Source organism: Dendronephthya gigantea, unplaced genomic scaffold (assembly GCF_004324835.1).
Source record: "Dendronephthya gigantea isolate DGI-Jeju-01 unplaced genomic scaffold, DenGig_1.0 000050F, whole genome shotgun sequence".
Classification (NCBI taxonomy): Eukaryota; Metazoa; Cnidaria; class Anthozoa; order Malacalcyonacea; family Nephtheidae; genus Dendronephthya; species Dendronephthya gigantea.
Window position 1 is genome coordinate 1,010,794 of NW_021163060.1, and position 26,313 is coordinate 1,037,106.

Genomic DNA, 26,313 nt, shown 5'->3' on the forward strand with positions numbered 1-26,313 from the left:
TCGCCGTACAGTACAATGCTGCTTTTTACTGTACAGTACAATGCTGCTAATAAGCTGTTGTTTAGGGCGTTTGGGAATTGGGCTTTCATGTTCGCCTGTTTATTAAGAAGTTGTAGGAATTGTATAGATTTTATTTTGATCTTTAACTGTTGATTCCTATCAAAGCAATTGTATCTTGCAATGTTTTAACGATGAGAAATCCGACCACCGAACGCGCACTTGTTAATCTTAGATTATACTTCTAGTTATTAATCGTGATGCTAGTCATGCTCTGATGTGCCCAGCAACTTGATCATCAAGTCTTGTGACGACATCCGATATTGCGCACGAGCAACACGTCAACGTAATGTTTTATTTTTAAAATGAAACGCGATCTTCGATTGCCTTCGTGCTCGAATCCTGACGTTATCCTCGATAATAGCTTGCGAAAAGGATCATTCTTGGTTCGCGAGATAATTTATAACAGCGTCGTTGTACGGCAGAGGTTTGCTAGCGACCTTTGGCATTAATCTATTCTAAAACTAAGTTGTCATCTGTACAGTTTTGCGGGTACTTGAAATATCTATGGCAATGTCATGATCTACATGACAGGCACCAGTCATAAATTTTTATTTGAAAATATTGTTTTGGGCGCGTTCAGTGTATAATCTCTATGAAACGAAGCACGCAAAACGTCATGAATCTATCAATATTAGCAAACACTGCTTTCGTCTGCTTTTTTTTTCCCTTTATTTCATGCTGTGGGTCAAACTATGGTGTCGATACATGGAAGAATGCCATCATTGTCTCAAAGCAGTCGCCTTCCTTTCATCACGAAAGACAGCGTCGCGAAGTTGACAGCGTGTGTATCGGGAATGATACTGCATTTCCCGGGGTTGATTGTAGCTACGAAGAAGGTAAATATTCGTGCAACGAAAGAGCTTGCGGTCGGCTTGATTCACAGAAACCAAATTCCTCGCTGTGGAGATGCGTCTCCTACAATATCTCTTTATCGGAATCCAGGCCATGCCTTTCAAACGTTTGGCCTGGGTATTGGATGATTACTAAGTGCCCAATGAACTGGCCTTTGGATAATTTTAGAAGGAGATGTGAATCTGCGCCGTCAGAATTAACACTTCCCGTTGAAGAAGATAATATTCCAGTTGTTTCAAAGGATGCACTGACATATCGCAATCAATATTGTGCACTGTGTCACGGCATAAGAAATTACACTGCATGGGATGTAAAGGTATATTACATTGATAAACCTCCTGAAGGAGATGACTTGAACTCTCTATTAAAGTCTTTTAACTGGAGTCTTATTGATATCATCCCCAGATCTAATCAGCCTGGAAGGATTTGTTTCGGGAAAAATTATATTGACAGCTGTGGTTCAACAGAACCTTCGACAAGTTCTTTCAACAAGTCTTGTGTTGAAGATTCTGCTGAATTTTTAGAATTTTGGGGCGATGTTAAGCTTTATTTTAGAAACAAGGCTTGTGCTTTCTGCAATGGGTATCAAAGTTTTTCACACCCGTTTCCATTAAGATTAAGTTGTGGGAGTAAGATTGGTGGACTGCCTCTATCACATTCACTCGTGTTTAAACTACGTACTGTCAACGGACTACCGCCGCGTACTGTAGTCGCACAAACGTGTCCTTCCGGTACGGTCTACGACACGATCTTGAAATTTTGTCGACGAGGATATATTGATTCGTCCAGCGGTGAATTGACCAACGTGTACTTGATGATATTATGGTGTAACCAGTCTAGAGGAAGGCAGCCTGCGATCATTTCTGAGCTTGAGAATGTTTTAAAACAAGCGATTGTCAGCCAATTTTCACTTCACCGCAATCAAATCTCACAGCTTATTTTTCATAATCAAGATGAAAAAAACAATTTACTTGTCGTATCTTTTCATCTCACATTGACCCCGTCTCAAAACTTGATTTTGGAAAACCAAGACAATCGTATCTTTAATGTTACAAGTGAGGAAGGCGAATTCTTGAGGTTGTTGAACTCCAAAGGAAATTTCACCCTATCTTGGAAAGAAAACGGTTTCTTCGTTACAAAAATGATTTCAAAACGACTGTCTTGTTACGGTGGGAAGACTTTCAAATCACATGAATACAAAATTGCTAAGAAAAATGGAAGTTTTTTTGTAGAGAAAACAGGGGAAGTTTTTTCGCTAAAGGATTATGCTTTAGTTGAAGAAAAGGGAGGAAATATTACATTATGTCGTAAACTGGTTCCTTCGGACTGCAGAAAAGGTGCTTACGTGCCTCTCAGACCAAACGAATATGTTGTTCTTCAAAATTTATCTGTTTATTACAACGCGACAGGAAATATCTTCAATTTTGGCGAGTATCTAATTGATAAAAGCAAAAACGACTTCAACGTTTCAAGCCAAAATCTTACTTCATCCAAAAGCTCAACGATTTCCGTTTGCTTACCATTTAGAGACACGTTTAACGCAACCATAATAAAAAACGGCGAAAGTTTAACAAATTATGAACTACGAATTCTAACACTGATTGGTTTCATCATCTCCATAATTTGCTTATTCCTACTTTTGGTAACTTATGGATGGTTCCGAGAATTAAGAACTGTCCCAGGAATGAATTTAATGAACTTAGGCTTCTCAATGTTGTTGTCAGATCTCATATGGTTGATAGGAACCAGTCATTTTACTGGAACAATAACGTGCAAAGTGTTTGCGATATTGGAACACTATCTTTTCCAGGTATCATTCCTTGCAATGTCCGTCATTTCATATCATTCTTGTCTAGTTTTCGCTCGACCTTTTGCCGGAAGACATGTAAACACGTCTTGGCGAAGGTTTTCCACTTATTCCGGGGTCGTGTGGCTGACTCCGGCTGTATTTGTCGCAATCTGTGTAACCTTGGATGAAACTGGAGTATTCTCATTGGATTATGGTACGAATTGTTGGTTGGGAACTTTCAACGGTATCTTGTATCTATTCTTATCACCGCTGGCTATATCACTCCTCTACAACATCTACACGTTCATAAAAACAGCTTGTTTGTTACTTCGTGATGACGAGAGACGAGATATTTTACAACGCAAGGAAGGAAAACAAAATCTTCTCATCTGCATCAAACTTGCATCGTTGGTCGGTTTTCCCTGGCTGTTTGCGTTCCTTGGTGTCCTGTTTCCCGATGAAATAGCATTTGAATATTTGTTCGTCATCTTTGTTTGCCTACAAGGATTGTACATCGGAGTGGCGTTCTTGTTCACCAGGAAAACTTTGGATCTTTACAAAAAACGATGGAATATCGGCCGCAGTGGAAAAAATACATCTTATACTTCAGCACCAACTTTTGAAATGACTTAATCAATTTGAGTATGGTAAAGCACTAAATTTAAGACTAGTAGTAATGAAAGATTAGACAAGTGCGTCCGATTTTTTATTACCAAATGTTTTTTGTACTATAAATTTTACAAACAAAACATAAACAAACTAACATACGGCGAAATATATATCGCTCTAGTCTAGTGCATAATTATGGTTAAACGTAGGCCTTAACTGTGGAAAAAAAGGCTATACCTAGTCAATGTCCAAGTTTGTAAAATGCTTGGAAATTAAATATATATTTTCAGACTCTGCGGTTGGACCAGTAAAGCAACCTCTATCGTGTACTTGCAATTTCTCATTCATAACATATACACGCATTGTCAGAGACAATGAACCACTAAATGTGTACTTCTCGCCGGGAGATATCTTTTCTGATGATTCTTGGAATTTTTTGACTTCATTCTTAATTTCGTGAGCTCTAGCTTGGGAGGTTCGAAGAACGTTTGCAACAGCCTCATCTGTTGCACCTAGTAATGTCGCCACATTTGCCCAGTCGCCCTTTGTCAGGCATGTCATTCCCTCCTTATTTTGTAACGCTCCATTTTTCTTGCCTGCGTAATGCAAGAAGCCTTCACCTTTTGGGGCAATGAGTGTCCCAATGGTGGCCCCGGCCTGAAGAACAACAAACAAACCCCCAACCACGGTTATCACAACTTCCCAATTGACTCCGTGAGTAATCCAAACGTCATGTTGCGTATCATTAAAAATTGAACACTTGGAACCCATGTTAAACGTTGACTAACGTTTCTATTAAGAAAGAGAAATAACCCCTTTGGCTTTGCTGCTGCAACCAGCATTTTACAAAACGAATAGGCATATGGGCCAAACAGTATAGGGGGGACGAATGATATCAGCAAGAATTGTTTCCAAATATATAGAGAGGCTTCCCAGTGGCGACGAAATTTATTCAAACTAGCAAGCCACTTGATTGTCAGTTTAGTTCCGGCAACCTCTGCATTGATATTAAATATTTCTATAGTTTTGCGTTTGATATTTTCATTACAAATGTAATTATAAGGTACTGAGTGGAGAAGGGTGATAATAATCTGTTAATGTATAAAAGCTCTCGTCGGCCTTAATATAAAGGGGAAAAATATCGATATGAATAACATAAGCTCCTCGCTTACCAGATTTTTTTTAAATCATAAATATATTTGTCTTCACAAATCATAACATATGCTTCACACAATCTAACTTCTAACCCGCCGAGTTTGATAATGACAGACATATATTGTACGAATTGAAAGCATTAATATAGCAAAAAGCCAAAAACTTACCGAACGTATTTATAGAATTACTCTAGCCGCGTAAGAAAACGCTAATTCACTGAATTTGCAGACACTTCCGATGGAAGACAAAGACAAGTAGTAAATAATCGACGGTAAAGAGCGACAAGAAACGAGTCTGCGCTCTGACGACTTTAGGTAATATTTTGCATCATAATCACTCAGTGCGACCACTGACGAAGTTACCGAAAAATGACGAGCAAGTCCTCCAGGAATTATTATATAGCTCAGTGATATCATAATACAGGGCCCGAATCGTAAATTATGCTAATTTACAGGGGGGGGGAGCACGCTTTAAGACATAGATAATCCGCGTGATGAGAACTTTAGGAACTTTTGTACTTTGACCAGAAGAACCAGAAGTAATTGGCAAATACTCAATACAAATATTGCGAGATTACTACTGAAGAAAATAGTGAAAGGAATATTGCCTGAACGATTCGATCTGCCTCCGTGACACGTCTTGAATTTTATTTTCAAAGGTAGGTTCGTGTTTGTTTATTCTTTGGATTAGAATTTTGAAGAGTCGATATTGAGATACGTAGTTTATATCTGTGCATATTGTATGGATATCCACAAAAGTTAAGTTAAGAAATACCTAGTATTAAAGCTGAATGATATATGATTACGATTATAACAATTATTGCCAACAAATGCGCAAGCATTTTAGCTTGCAAAATCGTTGAATATTAGCTTTTAAAATATTTACGACATTTCTCAAATTTAAAGATATAACTTGTATTGATTCGTTTTGATTTGTTGTGGCTTGCTTTCCTTGTCATAACACAATCTTTTACCATTGTCCAGTGCTGTGTGTTGTAACTTAAACAAACTTATAATTATATTGTCATTTATCAGAGAGTATTTGGTAATATTTTAACACTGAAGATTCCAGATTGGTGTATACTCATAAATCATTTAAACTGATTAAAAATGTATCATTTGTAGAAATTATTTTATGAAATTACATACTAGAATCAGTTGATCTACTCATTCTACTGTACTGTGAAAGTTGAAACCAGTCTCTCATTTGTCTAATTACCATGAATTGAAAGCTGTATTTAGAAAGGGAATTTCATTCTCTTATCTCTTTCTGTATTTAAAAATGTAAGTTCTGATATTCACATCTGAATATGGGGGCTGCCATCACGGTGATTAGATTGTCTAGAGGACTTTTAAAACATTTTGACCAAAGGCATTTTGACAAATATTTGACATAACAACAACACTCCTCTTTTGTCTGGTAGTTTATATTGAGGTCAGTAAGTTATATTGAAAGTGATAGTTTCATTATGTACTGAGGTCAATAAATTGGTCCAGCTATATACAAAGTCAGTGATCCAAAATAATCACCCACTGACTTTATTGAGATAGATGATTCAGAATCGTAGTCCAGTTATATATTTAAGGTTGTAGTATATTGTGGTCATTGATCCAAAAGAATGGTCCATTGACTTCTATTGAAGTCAGTAATTTAAGATAATAGTGTGATTGTATATTGAGGTCAGGGACTCAGTCCATTTAACATATATAAAGAGAGAGGTCAGTGACCCAAAATGACAGTCCATTAACTTCTATTGAGATGCATAATTTAGAATGCAGTTCAATTATATCTAAGTCAGTGACTAAACTGATTTATATGTATATTTCAATGGTATATATCAACCATTGATCCTAAAATTATCCATTCACCTCACTCATATAGTTCAGTGTATAATTTGTATATATGATCATGATTCAACATTGTCACACATCCAGCTGTCGTATAGAGGTCAGTGCGAAAACGCGAGACCTGTGAACAGGCGTTCTTTAGGACATTTGAAACGTTTGATTCCTTGGATCTGATCCAATTTCGACCATATTTGAGCTTTTCCACCATTTTCTATAAAGCTGAAGTGTCTTTTTATTGCATACAAACGCCATTCCGATATACGTTCCTTGCAGAGAGGTAAAAATGACAAATAAGTATTCAAAAACCTCCACTTTGGGAAAAATAACACCAAAAAAAGCGAAGATCCAGGGGAAGCCAACTAAAGTTGCAAGTTTTGCACAAACTGCTAGATTTTTCTTTCTGTCCTTTCGTAAAATCCTTGTGTCTTTGTCAAAACGAGATATTGCTAGTGCTGTCTTGATGAACGTGTAAATATTACCCACCAATAGCACTGCTGCGGGTAATAAGAATAGATATAACACTGCCTTATCGGTTGATAACCAACATGTATTACCATAAATATCGAAAGCTGTTTCAGTTCTGTCCAGGGTAACGCAAACTGCAACGAATACTCCAGGAGTTATCCAAACTATGGTTGAATATTTTGCAAATTGTTTCAAACGGTTGCCCGAAATTCTGCTGAATATTTGGGAAAAAACGACACAGGAATGATAGGAGATTATTGACATGCTCATGAATGTAACCAGAAATAAATAATGTTCAATTACGGTCAACACTTCGCACACTGTTGTTCCTTTGAAATGGGCCGTGCCAATCAACCATATCAGATGAGATGACAACATGGAGATGCTTAAACTCATAAGATTCAACCCTGGAAGTGTTCTTAAATCCTCAAAGATCCCGTAGGTTACCAATAAAATGATCAAAAACAATCCAGAAATACTTAAACCGACCACAGTTAAAACTCTCAACGCGAAATTCGTTTCAGATTTGATCGAAACTTTCTCAGTCGTGTTAAAAGTTCTCCGAAATGGCAGACAAACAGAAATTCTGGAATTTTTTGGAAACGACGTATTCTGAAATTCTTGAAAACTGGTCGGATGTGAAGGACGTTCTTCGTTAATATGATACTCCCCAAAATTATAAGTCCTATTCGTTCCATGATGAAATATCGATAAATTTTTGTACATGAAATATTCTGAATTATTTAACGTTACATAAGCGCCATTTTCGCAACCGCTAAGCACCAATTTTCTACAAATTGTAATATTCTCACCAATATTTCCTAGAACTTCGTACGCGTTTCGTGAAAATGTCAACCCGGTGTTGTTCTGAAATACATTCCCGGAGATTTTATCGATTTCGTATTCGTGTGGTTCGAGAATTATCCCCTCGAAACACGCGAGTTGACGCGAGACCAGTTTGATCACGGAGAAGCGAAATCTTTCAGAATTTATTGTAAAGTTCGTTGTAAATTTCAAAAGTCCGAGAAATTTTTGGGACTCGGTCGAAGCATTCAAAGTATTGTTTTGATTGGCCAACACTAATGCTTGAAGAGGTGTTAAGATTAGCCGAAAAGACGCTGCTAGAAATGTGCTCCTAGAATTTTGCCGATGAAATTTAACCTCCTGTATCTGGTCTTGTCTGAGGACAAATTTTCGCACCAAGCCTGATTTCAAGTGCTCAGTAATGTTGGCAATATTTGGTATTTCCCCCAAACGCCCTCGAATTGGAAATAGGGGAATCTGAATCGACCCCTGCTTGAACCATAACAAAATCAGAAATGCATCCGATAAGAGGCCATCTGCAGTAGTTACCAGTCCTTCGCGGCAGTAGGCAAAGGTCGTGTCGTAGACCAGGCCCTGGGGACAAGAGTTTTCAATGACTTTTGTTATAGTCGATGGTTCTTTACTTCCAGTGCTGAAAACTATAGAGAGTCCTTCGGAGAAGCCTGGTCCTGCGCATGCCCAGTTTGATCTCTCCTTGCGAAGACCGCTTGCCCCATTACAGAAGGCGCAAGCGACATTCTTATAGTACAGGCGGTTAGTACCACTCACAGTCTCAACGGGTCCATTAATACACGTAGTATAAGCCGGGTGGAAATCATGGGTACAGTTGTCTATATATTTCTCTCCTGCACAATAACGACGGGGTAAATTCACCCCCGGGGCTATGTACCGTATAAAACCTTTATTCGCCAATGTAAATCTTAATTTCTCGTCAAAATTGAAGCTCTCTGGAGGTGTTATAAAACTATCAACAGAAACATCCCAAGTTTTGTATATCTTCTCGCCGTTACACAAAGCGCAGTGTTTATTTCTATACGTGAATTCATTTTGTCCAACTACTGGTAGAAAATCCTCAATCGGATGGGAAAACTTTTGCGTGGAATTTTCGCATTTTTGTCTTGTTACGTCAAATGGCCATCGTCTCATACATTTAACCACCATCCAAATACCAACAGGGCCGTTCAAAAAGCAATGCCCAGAACCAAGTCTTGTTTTATCTAATCTCAAGCATTTCCACAAAGGTTCCAACACGGGCTTCGGTTTAGTCATGTTTTGTTGGCCACAATTTTCAACGTAATCCGAACAACAATCTTGAAATGTTTGATAACACGCGCTGTCGCAGTGGCAATTGTAATCCCTGCTTGTTGTATCGAATATCGTTTCGTTTTTACTGCATTTAGAACTTTGTTTACAACTAATTGTCTGTCCCGAGCTCGTTGCCCTTCGAAATCTTTGTCCTTCGTCTTTCTGAAGTGATAATTTTGTTGCATAGCTGTTAGCATGGATTTGAACGTCAGAATCACTCTGAAAGTAGATGGCATCGCTCAGCATAACTTTTAACACACAGAAAACGATTGAAATGAAAATATTAACTTTCCACATTTTAAAGCGTGTATCTTTGTCCATACAAAACCACCAACCAAATCGGCAATATTGGTGGACTAAAGCCTGAGGGGTATTTTTAATTATACCTGTGACATTTACGTAGAATATTCTTTGTAAGAGGTTGTGTTTAGAAACTCTTTCATTGTCCGTTACCATGGGAAGAGAAGATATTTGGTCGTGTGTTTTTGTGGTAATTCGAAGGTCATTATATAATCATATACATATCCTCTCTAAACATATATGGATTTTTTTATATAAATCATTCAGTTTATTCAAGTGTGGATTGCTTACGTAGAGCTCTCAAAATTTGCTAAATATTATCGTTTACATTGTATGAATTCTTTGTCACCTTTTCTAGTTCAGCACTATAAAAAAAGATTGCGTGCGTTTTTCTTTCAAAAATTAAGTACAGTATCGATTCGGATCATCAACCTTTTATTTTGTGCTGTTACAATATTAGTTTCCTGTTGTTTTTTTTAAACATGCGTTTGTGCGAATCATTGTCATGGCATCAAAATATTTTCCTAAAAAGGAATCATCCGTGTCATCCATTTCCCTCATGTAGAAATACGAAAGGAAAGGTATCCGATGTCAAGTGAAAGTGTTTTGAAGTTTCTCAGCGAACCAGCGACACTTGCTAGCCTTGCTGCAGTCACTGCCGGCAGTATGATGTACCTAGCGTCAAGACCTACCCCACTAGTGTGCCCTATTGACCCAAACCAGCAGTCCGTCGAAGTACCTGTAAGTAGTCGTGACGAGCCTTTCGCATCGGAGCTGTTCGTATGCTCCCGTCAAAGTTTTTTGCACCGTCAAAGTTTTTGTAGTCTTTGTTGGATGTTTGCGTTGACAAATCATATGATTCTGTGTGATTTTTGCTCTGTCGTTTTAGGGAGAAAATGGAGCGAGAAGGAATGCCTTAAGCGAGCAACTTGTTGAGCATTTTCATGAAAATGTCGACACTCTTTACGAGGGTTTCATGAGAGGCGTGAAACTGGCAGGTATATATATATAAAAGTGAAATTCATCCTCGAAATCACTCCTCGTGAGTTGCCGTCGTTGCTCGTGGCTGCAGCGAGTGTCTCGTCTGTTTGTGTTTCTAGGTGATAAACCTTGTCTTGGATGGAGGAATGATTATAATGAGGAATACCAGTGGCTGACTTATAATGAAGTAGGCATTGACTGGAGTTGTAATTTGGGCGTGCTAGCTTGCAAAGGATAGTTATATTAAACTCTTATCGAAGTTGTGATTGATTAGCCTTCGCATAAACTAGAGCTAACTTCAACTACAAGCAGTTCCAGGTGTGTTTTGATAACGTCGTTTTATTTAAGCACAAATTGACGTCTGTTAAGGTCGATGAACGGGCGCTGTGTTTTGGTTCTGGTTTACGAGAGCTTGGAGCAGAAGCTGGCCCTGAGACCTTCATTGGCATTTATTCCCAAAATAAAGTCGAGGTTTAGTATTTCTTCACTCGTTTTCTCTTATCTTCAGTTTTTCTTTTATTTATTTGGCAATGTTTGATCACTTTTAGTGGGTTTTAGCTGAGCAAGGTTGCAATCGTTTCTCCATGGTAATTGTTCCGCTATACGACACACTAGGTCCTGATGCTTGCTCATTTATCATCAATCAAGGTAATGTCTAAATCTCAAACGTGGTGGTTTAATGTAGGTAGTATTCTACAATAAGCTGTCGTGGTTTGTGTCTGAACTACCTGTGAAAGATATCTCAAACGTGGTGGTCTAGTGTAGGTAGTATTCTACAATAAGCTGTCGTGGTTTTTGTCTGAACTACCTGAGAAAGATATCTCAAACGTGGTCGTCGTCTAGTATGTAGTATTCACTTAAAAAGTATTAAAATCAAGCGCTATTTTCGCCTCAGCTCGTATTGCGATCACTGTATGCGATGCCTCAAAAGTTGACACGTTACTGAAGAACGTCGAGCAGTGCAAAGATTTAAAATTCATCATCAAAATTGGCCCCAGTGTCACTGAAGAAGAGCAAGAACGAGCCAAGAAACACGGAGTTGAAATACTCACGTTCAACGATGTAGAGGTAAATACAACATCTGAATAGCTTTTAGTATGAAACAACGGTTGATTCTTTATTCACAGCTTCTTCACCGTCATCTTCTGCTGTAGTCGTTCTTGGTTTTTATCGATCGTTTTGCGGAATCATCGTCTTTCAATACGAAATGCTTCTCAATGATCGCTAAGTCTGTCTCCCATCTTTGAACGTATAAACTAGGATCTAATTGGCCTTGTATTAAAATTTCTATTCAGGAAAAAGGCAGAAAAGCGAAGAAGGAGCCTGTGGTAAGTATTGTTTGAGCTTAACTTTTCATTTCACCTAGACTATACGTTGGGATTAAAGATTTGTATTTCCTTCAGGTTCCCAGTCGAGATTCGTTGGCAACCATTTGTTACACCAGTGGAACAACTGGTAAGTCATGGCTGCATGTTGGATATTTCCTCCTCATTTGCAATTTACTTCTTTTGATAGGTGCGAACGAGTGGATAAGTTATACATGTTCAGACAAGGGCGCCCTGTACATCAGAGCATTTCTAACTATTTGCTCGTTTTCATCTATCAAAAGGCAAAAATCGCTGGAAAAAGGTCTTTTTTTAATCACATCTCCGTAGGTGCTCCAAAAGGTGCGATGGTCACTCACGCCAATATGATATCTGAAGTCTCGGCAATACAGTTTATATTGGCCAAGGTTTGTTTTGATTCATAATTCCTTAGTGGTGATGATTGATCAACCAGATTCAGCCTTTTTTATTATTTCAGTGTGGTCATACAATCACTAACGAAGATGTCCACATCTCCTATTTACCGCTGGCTCATATGTATGAACGGGCTTGTCATGTGAGTTATAATTTTACATCAAATAACAATGAAACTAAACTAAACTAACTTTATTTATACTGGATAGTTCTATCAGTTCTAAACTGTTCTTCCTAGAGGTCCAGTAAGGATCATCTCTTATTGATCCAGTGTTACTACAGGAGGAAACCTAAACTAAACTAACTTTATTTATACTGGATAGCTCTATCAGTTCTAAACTGTTCTTCCTAGAGGTCCAGTAAGGATCATCTCTTATTGATCCAGTGTTACTACAGGAGGAAACCTAAACTAAACTAATTTTACATTAAAACTCGTATTCATTATTGTCGTATTCCTTCATCCACAGCTCATGATGTTTTCAAATGCAGCAAGAATTGGTTTCTTTACAGGCAACGTGCGAAAAATCACTGAAGATTTGAAGGCTTTGAGGTGAGGAACTTCCTACACGATCTGGTTCTTTTGATAGATTATTAAAAAACCTTTTCTTTTTTTCTTCTGTAGACCAACAATATTCATTTCAGTTCCACGACTTCTAAACAGGATACACGACAAGGTATTGGTCATTGTTGGGTCATAAAATACTTGTCCTGCAATCTGGATGAAGGAGAATCATTTTTGATTTTAGGTGATGTCTGACCTGGAGAAGAGTTCCGTCAAAAAGTTCCTTTTCAATATGGCGTTGTCTTCAAAAGAAAGCGAAATAAGCAGGTTTGTTGAACTTACTGTTTCGCAAGTGTTTCCCGCTAAACTTCGTGGGAAATTCGTGAAGTTTTATCCTGTAACATGACAAAGAATATAACATAGTTTGATGTTAAAAAAGACACAAAATACCACGTAGTTTATCATTACAGAAAACACGAAATAGGCAAAGATATGGATTCAAAATAAGCCTATTTGTTTCTAGGAATATCGTACGAAGAGACAGCATGTGGGACTTTATTGTATTCCGAAAAATACAGGTACGTGACGGGATAAACTGCCGCTGTGGCTGTGTGGGAAGTATTTTCAGTGGCGTGGCCAGCCTGACGATTTTGTCCCGCTATGTAAATTTCGAGTTTTTATCATTTAGAAATTTAGTGTTTTCACAGTCAATGAACAGCAAAATATTAGCATAGCAGGACAAATCGTCCGGCTGGCTACGCTACTGAGTATTTTTACACCCACCTTCGTATCTTTAGCGTTAATATCAAAGGAATATGAAGTGTTTTATTTTGACATTGTTTGTTTATCTTGTAGCAAACTCTGGGTGGTCGTATTCGTTTTGTTCTTAGTGGTTCAGCTCCACTTTCTGATCGCGTCATGAAGTTCTTACGAGCATCGTTTGGATGTTTCGTAAGTGATTCGATTTCATCTGTCAAAAATTGCGCAGCTAAAGAACTCCTTATCGTTTATTTGCAATGTTTTGTTCAGGTATTCGAAGGTTATGGTCAGACTGAGACGACTGCTGGTGCAACATTGCAGCTCATGGGAGATCCAACCATAGGTATGAGACATGTGATGTTTATACACAACAATAATAACTTCCAATGCTTCGTATTTTAATTGATTTTTCAAATATTTGTCAACATCGTCAGGACATGTTGGACCGCCTTTACCATGTAATATGATCAAACTTGTTGATGTTCCTGAAATGGATTATTTTGCCAAGGATGGCACAGGAGAGGTATAAACGTCAAGCTCAGGATTCAATAATATTCCTATTCTCGATAGCTCAAGAGTTCCAGTAAGGATCATCTCTTATTGATCCAGTATTACGACAGGAGGAAACCTAAACTAAACTAACTTTATTTATACTAGATAGTTCTATCAGTTCTAGAATGTTCTTCCTAGAGGTCCAGAAAGGATCATAATATATTTCCAATTTTTTCAGGTGTGTTACAAAGGCCCGAATATTTTCAAAGGATATTTGTATGATGAGCAGAAAACCAAAGAAGCTTTTGATGAAGATGGCTGGCTGCACTCAGGAGACATCGGAATCTGGCTTCCAAATGGAACTTTAAAAATTGTCGACAGAAGAAAAAATATCTTTAAACTTTCCCAGGTTTGTGAAACTCCAGGCTTGCCACCACAACAGCTTATAGAGGCGTTTCTGATGATGTATTTTTGTACCAAGGGTGAATATATTGCCCCTGAGAAGATTGAGGAGATTTATCAATCATGTCCAACAGTTCATCAAGTTTTCATTACTGGTATCGGTACTGAGGTGTGTGTAAGACAAAGTCTGTCAAATCTCTGGTAGCTTTTCAATAAAGATGTTTCATTGATAAAGTTTTGTTTATCTTTCCTTCTTCAGAGTTGTGTGGTCGCGATTGTTGTCCCCGAAGTTGCGGAGTTGAACAAAACTTTCCCAGGAGACGTTGCTGAACTATGTAACAACGAGGTATAATCTGTTTGTTTGTATTTTATCAAAGCGCTTAGATGCTATTCTCAGCTGTAAACATTTAACTTTCGTTTTCAGGAAGTAAAACAACATATTCTCAAAGAGATGACATCAAACGCTAAGAAAGCTGATTTGAAGTCTTTTGAACAGGTAAACCATGTGTGAATTGATTGTGTGAATTGAGTGTATTTATCTTAATATATTTCACGATAGCTTCACCAACATTCGGCATCTCTTCTTAGGCCAAAGCGGTCCATCTTCATCCAGAACCATTTACTGTTGAAAATGGATACCTTACGCCGACATTTAAGATAAAGCGACCTGTTTTGAAGAAACTTTTCATGGAGGAGGTGAAAGATATGTATAAAGTTTTGAACTGCTAAAGCTAGTCCGTTTGAAAAGAACGATGCAGTAAACCTTTTTAAATATCTTTCTATATCCGCATAATTGCCAGCCAAATTATGATAATCTGTGTTGTTGGGAATCTAGGAGTCCCTAATTGTGATATTTTTTGTCATTGAGGATACTTTAATTATATCTTTATTTTGAATCAAAATCCCAAACTTTCCCATAGAATTTAGTACGAAGATTTCTGCAGAGATCTAATGATCTTCATAACTTTTATTGATCTTATGAATCCTATGATATTACACGTATAATTTACCACTTTAAACAATCGACTTTTGAGCAAAATGCTCGTTTATCAATTATCTGAATAAAAGATAAATCATTAGTGAATATGTAAACTGATGTTGACAAGCAAAGCTATTTTCAGTTTTGTCCAACTGAAAAATGTTAACCCAAATTCCATGACATTTACTGAACTATATCTATTCTAGAAATATTATAGTATAAATCTTCGAGTTAGCTATTTATTATCTGTGTTTACATGCGTGTGTTGTGTTCGTCTTTCTATGAATGAGTATATTCACTAAAGTCTTTAATCTATTTCAAAAGCCAAGCTCAGCAATCAATATATATGAAGGCTATTAACTATGTTGCTTCTGAACGGTCAATAGCAGGGATTTCAACATTTTCATTTGTATTGCTGCTGGGTGGCTTGTAATAGCGCCAGGCTAGGAAATAGAAGGTCACTGCGACTGCTTTGCACGTTGCCATCCCTCCCAGGAAAACGTAGCTTAAAATAAAAGAAATTTGGGTGAGTATATTTATCAGATAATGCAAGTCTTGTACGCGTTTTTGAATGTGGGCTGTATACATGTATTAAATTGTTCTGATAAACAGAACTCACTGATGAATTATAGGCATGATTGAACTATGCAAATCTCTGTGGATGTTTTTGAACATGAGTTGCCCTAAAGTGATCTGACGTTGCACAGAAAACTTCAGTTGATCGTGCAAGGCACCGTATGTTTTTGAATGCGAGTTGCATCAACTGCTTTGATCTGCTGTTCTACAGAACTCATTACTTGACTAGTAAACTTGATTTGCGGAGAGACTACGAGATACTATGCAACTGGTTTCTCCTAATCTCACCTCAAATGATCATTTCTGTATTCCAAGCAATTTCTCTGGCTGTTGTCGTCACATGGGTCAGTCAACGATAAGATACACACGGAGTCTAGTAACGCTCCAAACACAATCGGTGCAGGAATGAAAGCAAACAGCTTCAGAATAAACATCTGTACACCGAGTGCAAACGATCCTTGGCTCTGAGGAACACATCTAGAAGAATCGATAATAATATCATTGGCAAAAAAGACCACCTGCACTCGCTATGCAATCACTGTGGATTGTTAATTTGAGGAGTCTTTCTTCAATCAATGGTAAGATCTTCTTCTTTTGTTTGCGAATTCGAGGCTATTGTTTGGTATATGAAAAAATCTTCATCTTTTTAACTTATCTCTCTAATTTACCTCAGTGTAACGGTTACCGCTGGAATGCTGTTCATGAATACAACTACTACCAGCAGGAATATCATGGTCATGAAATATGCCAAGGAGTTACAAACGACACTGCAACCTCCGTCGTAAGCTACAGTCAGATTTCCAGGTAAGCAACTGCAGTTTGCGTAGGCCTACAATAATAAATAGATAGTCTTTAGATGTGTTTTATGAAAGTATCTTTCCGATACCGCCCTAAAATTTATTATTATTCTCAACGTAAGTTTATGTGCTGTTATTGAGATCCCCGCCATCTGCAAACGACCAGGCAAGCAGGAAATAGCGGAGGAAATCAAACCTCTGCTGCTCCGATTTGCTTTACCAACTGAGCTAAGAGGTAAAGTTGTATACATGGGTAATGTCAAGTTGGTTTGATAGTTGTTGTGTGTCCTAAAGCTTCCTTTCTTCGCCACTTTTTGTAAAGAAAAACGTACCTTTTCTCCGCCAATGATTGTCTGTTGTGTGCAACCCGCATAACAAGGGGAGAAATACGTTCTCTGGTCTTCTTTGGTACAAACTGGGATGTAATTTTGATTACAAGTGCAGTTGTTTGTGAAACAACTCTTCACTGAGTTCTCTCCGGTTCTGTTTGAAGACGTTGTCATCCCGACGATATCTCTATTCGGACAATGAATCAAGAATACAAACAATGCTAGCGTTGATATCGCTCCAACCAACACATTTACCCTCACGCACTCCTGGCATGCCCATTTAAACCTACGAATAAGATACCCTCCGAGGAGTATCCCAACTGCAGCGCCGGGGACCGCAACTCCCCCCATGTACAAACTGGCATCGCTGGAGCTCACGTTGTACTGAAACTCGATGAATTTTGGGAAAAACGTCGCCGCGTTGATGTGAAAGGCTTCTGCCGTGATGCCAATGGTGGTGAAAAGGAACACTTTATTTTTCAACATGGATTTCAGCGCTGGCAAAAACAACTTTAATGTGCGAGGTTTCTCCTCTTCAGGGATGAAGTCTTTAGCGACTTTCCTTTCTTCTTGTAGTGCTTTAGCGTCTGGAAGCTGGTTCGGGAAGCCGAGTAGAGGAATCGAGGCTGCTAACCCCACGATTCCCGCGAAAACAAAACCTAACCACCAAGCACCGACCCAAGAGCTGTCATCTGGCGAAAGATTCACGCCCTCTGGCTTTTAAAATAGAATTTTTTGTCTTAATTGAATAATTCTATGACTCGGAAATACTGTATTTGAAATAATTCAGAAATACTGTATTTGAATAATTCCATGAGTCAGAAATACTGAAACTGTATCTCACTACATTATGTAACCTGGTTATATGACCCTGGGACTGGGGACACCCCCGTAAAGTCAAAACCATCACTAACCTGTTCTATATCAACCCAAATGGTCAGGAAATATCCTGCAAGCAGAAAGCCCAGTGCTGGGCCTACAGCAGATATGGCATACAAGATTGCCAAATACATTCCAGAATTCTTTCTCGAAACATTCTCGTCAACATAGGAAATAGCGAGATTGTATATCGGCGAGGCTCCGGCACCAATCAAGAGTTGCCCAAGGATAAAAATAAATATGTAATACCATTCAACACTTCTGCATTTCTCTTCGGTTAATGCACCAGCATCTTCGGTGGAATTCACTTGGCAAAGATCACTTCTCTGGGATATTGTTGGAGAGTATCTGTCGCTTAACCATTGAGGCATGGCGAACACTAAACAGCCAAAACCCAGTGCTATCGCACCGAACCCAAGCCATTTTGCTTTGTGGACGTGTCCGTAATAGCTTACAATTAGGGCCAGAACGACTGAACTAACTTCATAGCATGTTAAAATGCCACCGACTTGAAAGCTTCGCAAATAAAATTGCTTTTCAAGGGAGGTTATTGTGACTCCACTCAAACCAGTGGCAATAAAACTCTCTGTAGCGATTAAAAAGCAGCAAGCTGCTGCAACCCATTTTGACGTCAAGCAACATTGGAGAAAACCAGGCCTGTATCTTCGCCAGCCGTAGGATGGTTGCTCAACCAAGTTTGGCGACTCCTGACTATTCATTTTTCAGATTATAAACTCTCGGCCTACAGCTAGTGATCACGTAACAATTTCTACTAACAAACAGCACGCTGTTCAAAATTAAGCTAGTGTTTAAGTATAATTAGTAACTAGGATGTGGGAATGACGTTTTCCAGACCTCATACTCTGTCCAAGTGCATAGTGTACTTAAACAACGGGATGACCTTCAACTTTTTATAGGAACTTCTTTATTTGAAACAAACTTCGAGAAAACAGCTAGACGCAAAAATTGCGACGGAAGAGTCGTTGTTTATTTTATGTCTGTTCTGGTTTTGACTGAACGACCACTTTGAATATGACAGTCCCTACGTCATTCAGATGCCAAGATTTGATTGAGGAAAGTCAGGATTGTTTCATAACCATGATTTCCACATTGGTAGTTTCAATCCTAGAACTTTGAAAAAGGACGCACTGCATGTACTGTGTACGTACACCAGTTGTTTTGTGAGAGAAACAAGGTCGCTTTCGATATTGTGTTGTTGTGTGGACACCTGCAAAGTTGATCTCTGATATTGACAAGATCGATCATACTGTTGTATATCGGATGAATTGTGCCAGATCATTCTTCAGCGAACTAAGATTAAACAGGCGCGCTAGGATTCTATGTTGAAGTATGTTCCTGCATTTGCACGAGTCAATTGAGTTCAATTGACCATCAGTTGCGAAGTTCGGTGACGAGAAATTCTTATCATCCTCATCTTGTTCCTATCTGAGATTATCTAGTTTTCCCCACATGCACATGCTGAAATTCACCGATTAGATGATCATTTGACGCGCATTTTCTCGCTTCTTTCTGTCAAAAACAATTTGTTTTATGTGCGAAGATGCGTGAAGTTTTAAAAACATTATTGTGTGGGTAACTATTTATCAAATTCAATCATAAAATATGTTTGTGTCTTCGTTGTTAAGCTTTGGATAATGCCAAGAATGAAGCTCACATAAACTACCATTTAACTTAACATTTTGTTTCGAGTTTGGACTAAAAATTCTCATCGAACAGGTAACACTAACGCGGGTTCAACATGAAACACGCATTCTCGTTTGACCAGGATCGAAGGAGGTGCAAACACGATCCTAGTTATCTGATATTTATGACAATGGATTATTAAAATTATCTGATGATAATCTCAGAATCCACTTCATTTACATGCCCGTGGCTCTCTCCACTTCCAGCAGGGCGCAGCTGAAATAATTTGTCGCTTTTTTGCTGCAATTTGGTAGGAGTATAATGTAAATTTATTTTCAAACGGGGGTCACTGCGATCACCGGACAATAGCATTAGCAAAGAGCTTTGTTTCGCTCTATGAAACTTCTTCCTTGAAGCTTCCTCAAGATATTTCACGATCTTTCAGTTTCTGGCAAGTGGAATGTGAAAATTCTTCAAGGAAAGGGTTATTACTGGATTCGATGAGTTGTAATCCGCTGTTAAAGATAGCCTGTCACAACATTTAAAATCACCACGGTAGCCATTTGTGGAGATCAAATACAAACTTAATTAATAGACCAAACACTTGCGCAATTAAGACTTGAGACTGGCAAACAGAAACATTACCCACCGTGTCTCAAGTTGCACGCGATGGTTGATAAGGAAAAACCCGAGCCGCAGTCGACGACGCCACGTCCACCCAACAACGAATACGTGAAATATGGTTGGGGATGCTGCAGACCTTCGTTCCTACAATCCTGTCTCTCGCCTGGAGGGATTTTAACTAGTTGTTGCTGTTATGTGTTTGTACAACAATTCATAGTCGCTGGAATTTCAAGCGTGGTCGTTTCCTCCATAGAAAAGCGATTTTACCTAAAGAGTTCTGAAGTCGGGACTATATTCTCGTGTTTCGACATTGGCAATCTGTTTCTAACCATCATCGTGAGCTATTTTGGCTATCGTCATAAAGCGAAATGGCTTGGCAGTGGAGCTCTCGTGTTTGCATTGGGCTGTTTTGTGTTTATTTTGCCACAATTTATAGCCGAAAAATACAAGCCTATTGTTTCAAAAAGCACAGACGTTTGTCGAGGTATTTCCACTACAACTAACTCAACTAAGAAATCTTTCGCAGCAGAGAGCTTTGCCGCCAATCATATTGGTATCATGTCTTCCTGCTGGTGGCAGGGCAACTGATCATCGGAGCCGGAGCCTCTCCGCTTTTCAACCTCGGGCCTTCGTACCTCGACGAAAATGTCACCCAAAAGAATTCTGGGTTGTTCATTAGTCTGTACTACTCGATCGCCGCGCTGGGAGCTGGTACTGGGTTTATCCTTGGTGGTTACTTTCTCGCCATATATGTTGATTTTAAACAGGTATTATAATTTATAAATAACCTTTATAGATAAAAAAACATGCCTCATCAATATTAAACTATTTATATTAGATGCCTTTATCAGTTCTGGACTATTCTTCCTCTCAATACAATGATTAGACAATATAGATAGAAGTGGATTTAAGATTTCTTCAATTCTAGCTTAGCCTTAGGTTATTAAATTATTTTAGCTTATGTTCACTTCATATTGCGAGTTTTTTAACATCTTCTCTTTCGTCTTTTTGTGTCTTTAATAGACCTTTTATCTATCCTTTGTCGTGAACCATTTCTATGTTTTATAAATTATATATGATCATCTCAACTGTCCAGGAATTCTGCATTATTTTCCCTTACTTGAGACAGCATTCTTTACATCATCTCTGAAAAGCTGTGCAAACATTTTGCAAAATGCAAACACATCTCTCGAAAGCGTGTTTAATTGAAGTAAAAAAGTATCACAAACGACTGTACGATTTTCTTAGATCACTTCATAAGCCAACCCTTTCTTAATCCTGGTTCCCTTGGTAGCCGACTGTGTCACAATAGACGAAATATTCTCGCCTGCAACGAAGAGAATTTATTTTTAAATTGCTCTTCTTTCATCGGCACCGAACAATGGCTTTTCTCGTCGATTGCGACACAGAAGAAGTCAAGAACTGGACTTAAATCCGGATTAAGGCTCTTTGTCTAAAATGTCAACATGTCATATGCCCGTGCATATATTTAAAACGATAAAAACAAAACCAAAAGACCTGTAGTGACAATAGTTCATAATATAGTTACTCGTATGTTCCCGGCAGAAACTGTCGCCGACTCGTTGTGGATATATCAAATTTCTGTATACAAGTTTATAGTTCTAGGGGGCATTAAAAGCCGAGACAGTAAACGATTGAATTACTCGGTATAAGGCAGAGAATTGTTGAAAATATGTATTGATGTTGTTTTTACAATGAAGTGGACGTGACATGGTTCATTCCTGAAACCGCGCTAGAAGGAATGAACCTTGCAATACTTGAGGAGGAAAATAACAGTGGCGATATGGTCGGCGGTGAACAAGTTGAAATTCCTCAAAATCCTGAGGGGATAAAGACGAACCAGTATGGATGGTTTAGCGTAAGACCCAGCTTTTTACAACGATTCTTATCATCTCGATGGATTCTAGTATTTTGTTGCATTCTTGTTGGCACGCAAGGCATGATAGTAACTGGCTTATCTGGCGTTGTTATTTCGTCAATTGAAAAGAGATATTATTTACGCAGCAGTCAAGTGGGAAGTATTTTCTCATGTTATGATATCGGGAATACGTTGGTTACTCTACTCGTTAGCTATGTCGGCCATTCGCATAAATCGAAATGGTTAGGTGCTGGTTCGGTTGTGCTCGGGCTGGGCTGCCTGTTGTTTTCGTTGCCACAACTAATCGTAGGCGACTACGAACCAACTATTGCTAAAACGAGTGACCTTTGCCGCTACAACGAAACGTTACGCAATGCAACACATTCGTTAGATAATTGTCGCAAGTCACAATGGTATCATATGTTCGTTTTTGTCCTCGGTCAATTGCTCATAGGAGCAGGGGCTTCGCCTGTTTACAACCTTGGCTCGGCCTATTTGGATGAAAATGTAACTCGAAGGAACTCCGGGATGTACCTAGGAGTATTCTACGCTGTTGCCACGTTAGGCCCAGGTATCGGGTTTCTTTTTGGAGGTTATTTTCTTACAATATATATTGACATTGACTTGGTAAGGCTTCAGATGTTACGACCTTCGTTGACACTTATTTCGTTTTATTTGCATATGCAAACTAAATCGGAAATTAATTTCTTTTTATTGCTAGTTTAGACAAATTAATTTCTTTTTATTGCGAGTTTAGACGAATGCCACAGGCTATTTAAATAAGAACAAACATTTCAATTCTTGTTTTTATTAAAAGCTTCGTGTTTGCAGACCTTTCTAGACCTGCAAATATATTGCTATTATCACGCGTTATCTACCGACATGCGAATGTGGGCTGACATTTTATACATAATATGCCAAGGGCCTTAAGCTTATCTCATCCGCTCCAATCAACAATCTCCACCCCCTCTACTTCAATCCTCGTAAATTCTCATCCATTATCATCTCACTTTCATCCATTATCATCCCACTTTCAATCATTATCATCCCACTCTCATCCATTTTGATCGACTTTCATCTACCCTAATGAACTCCTCAACCCTTTAGGAGCAGTTTCGCTATTCTTGCACACAGCAAAGACTAGTTCCTTCATTTCTCCACTCTTCAATACAGGAGCGAATAGGAATCATTATTCCCGTCCAAACTGGTCCTGGTGGATCACTCTAACTAACCTGAATCGCTTTTTTCTTCAACAAACCTTTTACCTTTTTTTTCAGCCGGATGGTGTTGAGCTGACGCCAGAGGATAACAGTTGGATTGGGGCTTGGTACCTAGGCTATATTTTCGGTGGAATATGCGCTCTTATAGCGAGCATTCCTTTGTTGGGCCTTCCTCGCGAAATACCTCGGGTGAAAACTCTTCAAGATCAAAAAAGTCGCGCCCAAGATCGAGTACCAGACGACCAGAAGCCACACAGCGCCAGCGAGTTCCTACCGTCGCTCAAATCTCTCTTCACAAACAAAGTGTTTCTCTTCACGACGATAGCAGGGACGGCAGAAGGATTTGCCGTTTCAGGAACTTCCACCTTTCTTCCAAAATTCTTGGAATCACAGTTTCACCTGAGCTCGAGCGATGCCAGTTTCTCGGCAGGGGTGGTTATAATCCCAGGAGGGATTGCAGGAATGATGTTGGGTGGATTCTTGATCCGTCGCTTCAAATGGACCTGCAGTCAGTGTGCCAAAGCATGCACCATTATTGCCTTTATTGCAACACTTCCTATCTTCATCTATTTACATCATTGTCCGAACCAAAATTTTGCTGGCGTCACCACATCCTATTACAACAGGTAGTAATTTGATTTTATTTCTAAGTTTGGGTCGCAAGCGAGATGTTGTTTTTTGCAAAGTGTAACGAGCCGAGCATACTTCACACAGACACACAACAGGTCTAGATCCAACTCTTTTATTCTTATTTTACATTGGTTAATAACAATTTGTTATTTATACTCTAGTTCTATACGGCGTGTACGCTTGTTTTAATTATCTACAATGCTATTTTTATTATTAAATGCTATATTTATGTATGAATCTCGGAAGCACTTGCAATAGTGCATCTGCGGCAACTTATTTTTCCTTATTCTATTAGTATTAGCCTATATTTACAGTTAATCCATTATCCGATATCCGTTACAGAAGTCTCCCATGTGGAAAGAGTTTTTCTGAGGTGCAGGTTCCTGCATACGATCGGTCCTATATTGCAGCGCAAAACTCCTGCAAATACACAACAAATCTTTTTCAAATACACAAAAAATTGCTTGTCGTTTCGAGCCAAGGGCCTTTGTCATGTCAACTCTGTTGACAAAGGCTCTTTAATAGATTGAAACATGGATTATCAAGTTATGACCGCTTGTCAGACATTGTTGACATTATATCGTCTTTGGCTTTTTAGATCTGGCGGGAATGCCATAGACTCGTGTAGTTCTGTGTACAACTGTAGCTGCAAACAGCATAACTACATTCCTGTTTGTGCAAAAAAAGATAAAATCACTTATTTCTCTCCGTGCCACGCTGGTTGCTCAATGGAGTCAAAACTCGATGGCGATAAGGTTAAAGATTATTTGTTTTGACGCGTTAATCAGGTGATGGCCAACTTGAGGTTATCAGAATTTGAAAATAATTGTATGTTTGGTTTATTTCTTGTTAGGTGTTTACAAACTGTAGCTGTTTATCACCGAACATAACCATGGTTTTTGATGGAGGTTGCGAGGAAAAATGCGACTTATTGCCCTATTTTCTTGCCGTTTTGTTTCTCTTGATTTGTTTCACGTTTTGTAACAACATTCCAGCCATTACCGTAACACTGAGGTGAGCCGACTTTGCCCGTCTTATATTGTGTGCAATATCTACCCACCACATCTTCTGATCTCTTCATTTCATAATATCTCTGACCAACTCTCCTTCATCTCTTCTTATTACGTCTCCATATCATCTCAACCTTGCTTCCCTCATCTTCTCTGCAATGTCTACACCTCACACCTTCTTTGATCTCTTCATTCATAATATCTCTGACCAACTCTCCTTCATCTCTTCTTATTACGTCTCCATATCATCTCAACCTTGCTTCCCTCATCTTCTCTGCAATGTCTACCACCTCACATCTTCTTCTGATCTCTTCATTTCATAATATCTCTGACCATCTTTCCTTCATCTCTTCTTATTACGTCTCCATATCATCTCAACCTTGCTTCCCTCATCTTCTCTACAATATCTACCACCTCACATCTTCTTCTGATCTCTTCATTTCATAATATCTCTGACCATCTTTCCTTCATCTCCTCTTATACATGTCCATATCATCTCAACCTTGCTTCCCTCATCTTCTCTACAATATCTACCACCTCACATCTTCTTCTGATCTCTTCAATGTTATTCACTTCACTTCATTCTTATCCCTCCATTCTCGTAATTAGTATTCCATCGTTCTTAGCTAACCTGAGATCTCATTCCTAGATGTGTCCCTGAAAGTCAAGGCTCCTTCGCTCTTGGCGTGCAACAAATTATCACCAGGATTCTGGCATTTATCCCTGCACCAATAGTGTATGGTGCTCTATTGGATTCAGTTTGCATCTTGTCTGAAACTGATCCTTGCAATAAGAATGTGGATCGAAACTGTTTAGAATATCAAAACGATAGCCTAAGGTAGGTATAGGTACACAGGAAGAACAGTTTAGAACTGATAGAGCTATCCAGTATAAATAAAGTTAGTTTAGTTAGGTTTCCTCCTGCAGTAACACCGGATCAATAAGAGATGATCCTTACTGGACCTCTAGGAAGAACAGTTCAGAACTGATAGAACTATCCAGTATAGATAAAGTTAGTTTAGTTTAGGTTTCCTCCTGTAGTAACACTGGATCAATAAGAGATGATCCTTACTGGACCTTTAGGAAGAACAGTTTAGAACTGATAGAGCTATCCAGTATAAATAAAGTTAGTTTAGTTTAGGTTTTCTCCTGTAGTAACACTGGATCAATAAGAGATGATCCTTACTGGACCTCTAGAGGGAACTGTTTAAGAGTTGTCGTAAATAAGGTTATTTTGCCAAATTTTATTTAGTCTAAATATCAAAATACTCTTTTCTGCTTTCAGTTATGTGTTTTTCGGAGCTACGATGATATGCAAAGCATTGTCGTTGCTTTTCTTCGCCTTGGCTTGGTTCGCGTATAAATCACCAAGAAACCTCTCAACGGAAAGTCAAGTGAATTTGACCGACAATTCAATTGGAGTTGAAACACCGAATGGTCGCACCGTAGAAAACACAGTACATTCAACTCCGTTGTAAAATAGCTGCGGAATGGAATAATTATAAAAACAGAAATAAATGATTATATTAATTATAACATATATACCTGATAGGTGTATAAATACATAAGAACAGTAAAATGATTGCTTAATATAAGTTATTTTTTCAAAGAAAATTTGGAATTGCGACAATCTAGCAATATGGACGTTTTGCGTACCTATTTTC

At 38.6% G+C, this 26,313-nt stretch overlaps 6 protein-coding genes across 6 annotated transcripts; 3 read left to right on the top strand and 3 right to left on the bottom strand.

Annotated features, from left to right (window-relative positions):
- Nucleotides 1–798: 798 nt before the first annotated feature.
- LOC114528450 lies at nt 799–3,451 on the top strand. Its single transcript, XM_028550088.1, has one exon. It carries the CDS (start codon nt 1,037–1,039, stop codon nt 3,332–3,334), a length of 2,298 nt encoding a protein of 765 aa, XP_028405889.1. The 5' UTR covers nt 799–1,036; the 3' UTR covers nt 3,335–3,451.
- Nucleotides 3,452–3,467: 16 nt separating this feature from the next.
- Nucleotides 3,468–4,097, bottom strand: LOC114528451. Its single transcript, XM_028550089.1, has one exon. It carries the CDS (start codon nt 4,079–4,081, stop codon nt 3,548–3,550), a length of 534 nt encoding a protein of 177 aa, XP_028405890.1. The 5' UTR covers nt 4,082–4,097; the 3' UTR covers nt 3,468–3,547.
- An 826-nt stretch (nt 4,098–4,923) lies between these two features.
- On the top strand, nt 4,924–15,154 carry LOC114528395 (long-chain-fatty-acid--CoA ligase 1-like). Its single transcript, XM_028550014.1, has 23 exons — nt 4,924–5,123; nt 9,773–9,948; nt 10,097–10,205; nt 10,308–10,375; nt 10,558–10,659; nt 10,737–10,836; nt 11,084–11,256; nt 11,484–11,516; nt 11,592–11,643; nt 11,844–11,920; nt 11,992–12,069; nt 12,395–12,477; nt 12,550–12,601; nt 12,674–12,756; nt 12,953–13,007; nt 13,285–13,380; nt 13,459–13,531; nt 13,623–13,711; nt 13,919–14,089; nt 14,162–14,251; nt 14,342–14,428; nt 14,507–14,578; nt 14,671–15,154. Exons 2-23 carry the CDS (start codon nt 9,796–9,798, stop codon nt 14,809–14,811), a joined length of 2,037 nt encoding a protein of 678 aa, XP_028405815.1. The 5' UTR covers nt 4,924–5,123; nt 9,773–9,795; the 3' UTR covers nt 14,812–15,154.
- Nucleotides 6,200–8,599, bottom strand: LOC114528400 (adhesion G-protein coupled receptor G2-like). The gene has a single exon (XM_028550017.1). The coding sequence runs from the start codon at nt 7,501–7,503 to the stop codon at nt 6,451–6,453; it is 1,053 nt and encodes a 350-aa protein (XP_028405818.1). The 5' UTR covers nt 7,504–8,599; the 3' UTR covers nt 6,200–6,450.
- LOC114528397 (solute carrier organic anion transporter family member 4C1-like) lies at nt 15,131–18,567 on the bottom strand. The gene is made up of 5 exons (XM_028550016.1): nt 17,678–18,567; nt 16,767–17,480; nt 16,306–16,466; nt 15,926–16,114; nt 15,131–15,566 (listed from the first exon to the last, which is right to left on the bottom strand). The coding sequence occupies exons 1-5, from the start codon at nt 18,359–18,361 to the stop codon at nt 15,422–15,424; spliced, it is 1,893 nt and encodes a 630-aa protein (XP_028405817.1). The 5' UTR covers nt 18,362–18,567; the 3' UTR covers nt 15,131–15,421.
- A 2,660-nt stretch (nt 18,568–21,227) lies between these two features.
- LOC114528396 (solute carrier organic anion transporter family member 4C1-like) lies at nt 21,228–26,215 on the top strand. The gene is made up of 6 exons (XM_028550015.1): nt 21,228–22,416; nt 23,067–23,635; nt 24,238–24,394; nt 24,493–24,653; nt 25,299–25,487; nt 25,935–26,215. Exons 1-6 carry the CDS (start codon nt 21,673–21,675, stop codon nt 26,125–26,127), a joined length of 2,013 nt encoding a protein of 670 aa, XP_028405816.1. The 5' UTR covers nt 21,228–21,672; the 3' UTR covers nt 26,128–26,215.
- Nucleotides 26,216–26,313: the final 98 nt, after the last annotated feature.